Genomic DNA, 7,803 nt, shown 5'->3' on the forward strand with positions numbered 1-7,803 from the left:
TGTTTTTGGAAGCTTACTTTTTGAACCCCTCATTTATAATGCAATTGGTTTTGTGACGGTGTGCAAACTAAAAGGTCAAACCTAGCTCCATAAAAGGCGTGGTTTTGTTTGGTTTGGTTTCGTACTACGTGTAATAAATATCACGACTTTCCCTTGCTGTCCTCTCTCCACTACTTACCTTTGTTCGAGCGACAAATCTTCTTAATAGGACTATCTGTATTGAAATGAATGACATATACGGTGAATAAAATATTTGTGGCAGTTACTAAAGTACTAAGTTAGATGAGGCACAGTATCACCGACTAAATGTTAGTTTTCGTTATTGGGTAAAAAATCGTACCCGTAATTTCACCTACCAAAAAAAAAAGTCAAGATTCTCCCAATAAATAATCCCACGAACTTAACATAATGGAACCTACGCGATTTAGTAAATAAATAAATAAAACTTTATTTTATATTAAATTAAATGGCAAACTTATATTATTGTTATTATTAAAATAATTTTCATTAATTGATAATTTCTTATTTACCACCGAACTCCAAAAAGCGAGGCAGAGCTACAACTGTCACACGTGCAACTCCCATGCAAAAAAAGAATATATATATTTTTTTAATTAAAAAAATGAAGTGGCGATCAGTGTACTTTTGACCCGTACGAACGAGTGGCACGTGAATGGTGAGTGAATTTACGAAAATGCCCATAAAAGAGAATTTGGTGGTGCCGGCGCCGCAGGATGGAGGGTGTGGAGGGCTATGATAAAAACACGTAGATGGTAGGTCACAGTCCAATGAGAGAGAGAGAAAGAGAGTTGGGAACCGGTCAACGACGTCGTATGGTTTCGCATGGATTTGTCAGGAGTAACCGTCAGAGGGCGGGATTACGTGACAGCTAATACTCACATTGCAGTGATCTCTATAGAACGCGTTGTTTTATTTGTGCATTTTTGCCGCTAAGTCACCGACGCTTGTTTTGCGTTTTCCTATGTATGTCGAAAAGTGCACATTAGGACTTTTTGTATTTTTCTTTTCCAAAAATGCACTTTACCCACTCGAGAGGCTCGGGAGGTTTGAATCAACGACTTTCTCGTCTATCAATGAACCGATAGATTTAAGCACTTTCGATACGGTAATAGCAAATAGGATAATTTGCGCTTATTGAACGTACTAATTGTGCATTCTCTCTCTTACCTGTATGTACATATTTTTAAGCAGCCTTTTCGTAGATAAGTTTAAGGTTCGTGGGTAGTTTTTTCGTTCTTGGACGAGAAAAGAGTGGTCGTATGTTCATTCCACGTCAGTTAGGGAGGAGAACGAAACTATCTACTATCGGTAGACTCAAGTTGTTACATCGAATGTCATGGGACAACTTTTTTTTTTTTTAATGAAACGAGCCTTCCAAAGCCAAAAAATAACAAATTGCTATGGAGCAGAACAATTAATTTAGGAAAAGAATGATTATCTTGTTACGGGGAATAGAAAGTACTAGAAGTCCAGTAGGGTCGAACTGTTTCCTTACCTAAAAAGCAAACAAGCCCAAAAGTAAAGAAAGGGAAGGGAAGGGCTTCATCTAGTCCAACCTCACCCGTGGCTCGAGAAAGACAGTAATAAACTTATTTGGATTAAGTTTAAATAAATAAAAAATTTATGGGTTGGGCTATTAGCCGACCCACCTGAAATAAAGTTTAATATGAATAATCGAACTTATTATTAATTAAAAAAATTATTTATTTTTAAGTTTCACCCTAAAATGATTTGATTTTGATTTTTTAGTTCAAAATTTAATCACACATCAATGACAAAAGAAGGTGGAGTTAGTAGGTAAGATTATTGTTCAAATTTGGTGACACATTTCTCCTACCACATCCCTTCTGAAACGCAAAAGGGTATTATTGTACATTCACACTTTCATATTCTAATTTTCGATAATAAATTATTTTATATTTATTTCTATACTAAAATGATAATTTTAATTTAGCTCTTTTAAATTAAATATTTTGTTTATTTGATTTTTAATATATATATATATATATATATCAAGAAATACTGTCTCTATTGAAATGAAGCTTTAAGCAAAATGACGAGAGTTTATGCTTAAAATGGACAAAACCATACCGAAAATCCGTTATTAATTTAGATTTGGATATGAATATGGGAAGTTTGAAGTGGCAAAATAGATTGCAACAAATAAGATTATGGGCAATTAATACCCATTGACCCAAAAATTGTGGGAAACTTTTACCAATTCTAAGCTCATCAATGATGAATAATGTATGTTATCAATGAATTGGAGTGGCAAATTATATAGTTGCCACACCCGTCAAATCAACTTATAATGGGTATGTGTCAAGAAGCTTCGCTATAACCTATTTCACATCAATTAAGACTCGTTCATCACTATTACACGTTGATGATAACGCCTTATAATGAATTATTTGTCTTATCTCACGTGAGCGTTGTTTCTTTCGTGTGTTTATTTGTCTATTTTGTAAGGGAGGAATGATTTTAAGTCAATCAGAACGTTTTGAATGAATAGAGACAAACGGAGAGATTTTGGTCTAAATTGACCAACTGGGTCAATAGAAAATGAAGATTAAGCTTAAATTCAAAAGAAAATAGTGTCTTGACGTTGTTGCAATGCGCTTAAGCTTTAGGAGTTGTATTGGTACTGTTTCGACTCTGATATGAAACGTCTCAACGTTGAATTTTCATTAACAATGTCGTGCTTAATATTCTGAATCGTGCTTGATGCTTGAATGTTGATAGCATCTCGACATTACCCACTAGCATCTCAACACTATAAACACTTCCTCATCCATTTGAAGCATCTCAACCTTGATATTAGCTTCTCGATGCTGCTTCACCCAACACATGTTTTTTTTAATATGAAAAACAATCTCGATACTACGATGAGGCGTTTGTGAGGCTACCGGTATTTAAAAAAAAAATAAAAAATAAAAAATGATGATGCTATCTCTATCATGATTATTGGTTTCTAACTTAAGACACTATTGTGGACAATGTCACGAATAAGAAACCTTTACTCACGTTGAAATAAAATGAACACGACTCTCCACAATGATATGATATTGTCCAATTTGAGCGTAAGCTTTAATGACTTTGCTTTGAGCTTACCAAAAAGCCTCATGCCAATGGATAAAATATTCCTTGATTATAAACCCACAATCATTCCCTAAATTAGCAGATGTGGGACTTTCGTCATCCAGACCTACCAGAATTTTTGAACCCATAATTTTATTTAATTATAAATAAATATCTTTAACCGATTCTATTTTATTTTTAATAGAAGCTTAAAATTGATATTTAAATTTATTTATTTTTAAATAAAAGTGATAAATCTATAATATAACAGCGCGGCCCGTTCTTTTCAATATATTTATTTATTTATTGTGTATATATATTTTTTAATCTTCAGCTGAAAACTATGCCCTAAACTTACAAATCTGAAGGGCCGCCGTCTGTTTCTCGTAGGAGACTTCAATTTCATCTTCGTGCCCTAATTTGTTCTTCAGCTGCGCTCGATTTGCTCCATCTTCAAGGTTTCCCTCACTTTTTCTCTCAACCATTCACATTCACATTCACGCAACACTTCCAAATCTTGGCCAGTGCATTTAGATAAACACTGAGCATCTTGCATCGATCTGTTCCCGCTTCACTATTTTGAGGTGATTTCCCCCAATTTCTGGCTTTTAATTTCGTATATCATATGGGATTCCATCAAGTTAAGGTTTATTGTTACGTTGTAGTCGCGTACTTTGTTTACTGGATTAATTTAGTTGTGTTGAGAACTTGTCATGACATGTTGAAATAATCTTTAATGGTTAACTCTTGTTCACTTTCTCAGGTACAGCGAGATTCTTGGACAGCCGGCCCCTGTCATTGGTTACTGTACAAATGAGGGGTAGGAGTTACACTCCATCGCCGCCAAGGGGTTATGGCAGGAGGGGCAGGAGCCCTAGCCCTAGGGGACGCTATGGTGGTGGACGTGGGAGAGACCTTCCCACTAGCCTTCTAGTTCGTAATCTTCGCCATGACTGCAGGTTTGTTCTTGATGAGTTTGTTTGTTTTTTTGCCCTCAAAAGTCCTATAGAAAGTCTTGAGAAGGAATGGAGGTCGTTTTATTTTGTTTTGCTTTGATAGGAGATAGATTTTAGTATCAAGAAAAAAAAATGGTGGAGAGGAAGGGGTAACAACGAGCCACTTTGTCCAGATAACGGAGTTGAAGAGGCTTTTCCCTGGAGTATTAGAACATTAGAATATTGATGAGAATTCGTATTTAGACAGCTTCGGAAAGAAGCAAAATGCCCTGGACCAGAGAACCTTGTTTAATCTCTTTCTTTGTCTTCTAAGAGCCTTCCATTTCTTCCTAGCTTACGTAGGTCGCATTCAATCTCCATCCACATGTGGTTAAGGGTGCCCTTAGGTTCGCTCACAATGTGTTTGGGTATTCACCAACCCTCAATTAGGCTTGCTGTGATGTGGCTCCGGATTTGTTTAACTTTAATTTTTATATCTCAACGAATCTTGTGGAAATCTACCATTTTTTTTTCAGCTGTAATTGTTATTCAAAATACTATTTATTTTTTGTGTCAATGTTTCTGTTTTGCATTAAGCAAAATAAGTTTTTCTTAACAGCCTTGGAGGGTTGTTTGGCCCCAAGCATGCGTGACACTTTAAAAACGTTGTTGCCACCTTACCACATTATGTTTGTGTGTGTTTTACCACTTTAAATTGTATTATTTCTTTAAGAAGACTAAAGCTAGTTATAGAAATATAGTAGATTTCCTTTCATTTTCTTCTCTCTCACTGCGCCCTTAGTGGAATCAGAAACTCTCCTGCATGGCCATAGTTTTATCCAAACTATTGACTCTTTTCAAGCTCACTTGGGTGCTAGGATGCAGTCTTGTAGTCAGTGGATGGGGGGTCTTTTATTCTGTAAGATATTTCAGTTTCACTCTTTCTTCCACTTATCATCTCTCTGTGGGACTTATATTCATGTAATTTTATGTGGTGGCATGTTCTTGTTCTGATTATCTAGTTTCTTTATATATCTTCACGTGATTTGTAATTAGGAATAGATTGCTGTATCACTATTCTGGAACTTTGTACTGCATATTATTTTTTTTAGAGAAATGCTTTTGCTCCATGCTGTTATTCTTCCTAGCTTACTGATCAAATTCTTAGTAAGAACATGATGAAATCTTGTATGCCACTCATTTATTTCTTTTAATGCAGGCCCGAGGATCTTCGTAGACAATTTGGACAGTTTGGTGCTATTAAGGACGTATACCTACCAAAGGACTATTATACTGGGTGAGCGTTTCTTAGCTGTATGTAGCTTGTGGTTCTTTGGTACTGATGTTAGTTTTTTATTGATGAAGGGAAATTTTGCACCTCGCTCTTATGGTTTTCAAAGAAATTGTTTAAGTTTTACCCAATATCTTTAGTTTCTGACAAATGTTTGATTTATTGCTTTGTTTTGAACATTGTGGTTATTTTCTATGTTGCTTTGTTGTATTGGTTCAGAGGCAAGGGTACCAAATAAATCATTTTTTCCATCATTTCCATGCATCTTTTGAACAAAATGTTTGTAGTTCAATCTTTGGAAAACAATGTTCATGAATTCGTGAAGCAGGCCCTACTTCATGTTCATCTTTCAAATTATTCATTTGATGATGGGGGCATATTTTCTTTCTGGTTCTTTTCTTTTTTTTTTTTTTTTCCTTATCACGTATTAGGTCTGTGTATTGAATGTTTGAAGATTTAACAGTGAAACTAATGTTTTGAAGAAGACATCAAGTAATTAGAGTTCTATTGAAGATGATGTTAATGGTAGTGAAGATTGGAAGGAAGTTGGATTTGAATACATAGAAGATGTTCCAAGTCTTGAAGAATTTCAAGTCATCTTAAATCTGACACATGCAAGGTCAGCAGCCAAGTGCTTGCTTTATTATCACAGACCTTCCATATTGCAAGGGATATGATGGACATTATTATTAGAAAAGGTTTAGGGCAGGCGAAGTACCTGACCTGATTCTGTGGCTTTATATTTTCCTTTTTGTAACTTTTTTTCCTTTTGATTTATTTGTATGACAATTTTGCAGAGAGCCTCGTGGTTTTGGTTTTGTTCAGTATGTAGATCCTGCTGATGCTGCAGATGCTAAACATCAGATGGATGGCTGTGTTCTTCAAGGTCGGGAGATAACTGTGGTATTTGCTGAGGAAAACAGGAAGAAGCCATCTGATATGAGGGCAAGGGAGAGAGGAAGGTATGAAGCTTCCTCCTAATATATTTATGATTCTTTATAGACATGGATACTTGTATTTAACTGTGAAATAATGTTATGCATTTGCATATGATTTCCAACTCTTGTGTTCACACCGCCAATTTTAATATTGCATATCCAAAACGAAATTAATATTTTAGTTGTACAAACAGTGGACGGTTTCATGATCGTAGAAGATCTCCTCCACGGTATTCTCGTTCTCCTCCTCAACGCCATGCAAGGCGTTCTTTTTCACCAGCTCCACGCCATGCAAGGTCTCGGTCTCGCAGTTATGATTATGCATCCCCCCCACCAAGACAAAGGGCGTACTCCAGGTGTGATTTCAATTTATTAGCTATTTGATCTCTAGTTCTGTTTTTTTTTTTTCTAGTATAATTTCTATGATTCCCTTTGGTAACTACATTTTGAGCTTCAAGTCTTTCATTATGTCAAATGCAGATCCATATCCCCGTCTCCACGTGGCAGACGGGATAGTCGAGAGAGGTCCTACCCACGACAGCCAAGCCGTGGTAGGTCATACTCCCGATCCCCACAACTTGGTAGTGCAAGAAGTAGAAGTAGAAGTAGAAGTCAGAGTCCAGCACCACGGGGCGGAAGTCGAAGTCCAAGCCCTGTGAGAGGCCGAAGGCTGAGTAGGAGCAGGAGCAGGAGCCGAAGCATTAGCCGGAGCCGGAGTCCACGACATAGTTCAAGACACGAAGAGGAGTATAGAAGTGAACTGAATGGCGGAGGTAGGAGCCCTAGTCGGTAACAAACCATCCCGCTCATAAGTTGGGAAAGAAAAACTACAATGTACTATTGCCATATTTCGTTTGAGATTTCCCGCTAGAGACATCTTTTCGTTTGTATTGTTGGGCAGCGTTTTTTGTTGTTGTTACTTGTTAGGATTTATGCGTTATCAAATTGATTGTTGGTACGTACTTCTTTGCTTTCTTTCGTGGTGTGATGATGCTTTACAAAGTACTTCCAACCCCTTCCATCATAAATTCTTCTTTTGGGCATATTGTAACGTCCCAAACTAAGGACTAAGGAGCAGAATTCAAACTTTTTTCCGAATTCAAATTTAGTAGAATTAGACTATTGTGTTGTTATTTTGTGAGAATAGTACTTCTTGGCAGCCGACTTTGCGATTGTATTATAGTCCTCACTTTTAGCACTAAGTGAGTCAAACCAATTGAGATTGTGTATTCCTCACTCTGAACACTCACTCCTTGATTGGTGTATGCTCAAGTTTCTGCATAGTCGGGCAACGTATGTAGATATAATTACCAACAAAAAGTAATACAACGGGTTAAGTAACATATAACCTTTCGAGTAGAGAGAGTACGGGAAGAAAGTTTTAAAAAATGGTTTTTCCGAGTAGAAAGTGTGAGAAGAATGTTTTAATTAAACACGTACAAACCTTAAATGAATGTGTTGTAAATTCATCCTTCATGGGCAGAAGGTTTATAAAAAAAAAAAAAAAAAAAAAAAAAAAAAAAAAAAAAAAAAAAAAAAA

At 36.2% G+C, this 7,803-nt stretch overlaps 1 protein-coding gene across 3 annotated transcripts; it reads left to right on the plus strand.

The window, feature by feature from the left end:
* Positions 1–3,418: 3,418 nt before the first annotated feature.
* Positions 3,419–7,367, plus strand: LOC111434147 (serine/arginine-rich SC35-like splicing factor SCL30A). Of its 3 annotated transcripts, none has more exons than XM_023071494.1 (6): positions 3,419–3,557; positions 3,863–4,058; positions 5,254–5,331; positions 6,123–6,287; positions 6,458–6,619; positions 6,744–7,367. In XM_023071494.1, the coding sequence occupies exons 2-6, from the start codon at positions 3,913–3,915 to the stop codon at positions 7,054–7,056; spliced, it is 864 nt and encodes a 287-aa protein (XP_022927262.1). In that variant the 5' UTR covers positions 3,419–3,557; positions 3,863–3,912; the 3' UTR covers positions 7,057–7,367. The 3 variants fall into 3 exon arrangements, with proteins under 3 accessions (XP_022927262.1, XP_022927245.1, XP_022927254.1); XM_023071477.1 differs by having other exon boundaries at positions 3,426–3,683; XM_023071486.1 differs by having other exon boundaries at positions 3,426–3,683; positions 3,869–4,058.
* Positions 7,368–7,803: the final 436 nt, after the last annotated feature.

The sequence above is a fragment of the Cucurbita moschata genome, unplaced genomic scaffold (genome assembly GCF_002738365.1).
Source record: "Cucurbita moschata cultivar Rifu unplaced genomic scaffold, Cmos_1.0 Cmo_Scf00003, whole genome shotgun sequence".
Taxonomy (NCBI): Eukaryota; Viridiplantae; Streptophyta; class Magnoliopsida; order Cucurbitales; family Cucurbitaceae; genus Cucurbita; species Cucurbita moschata.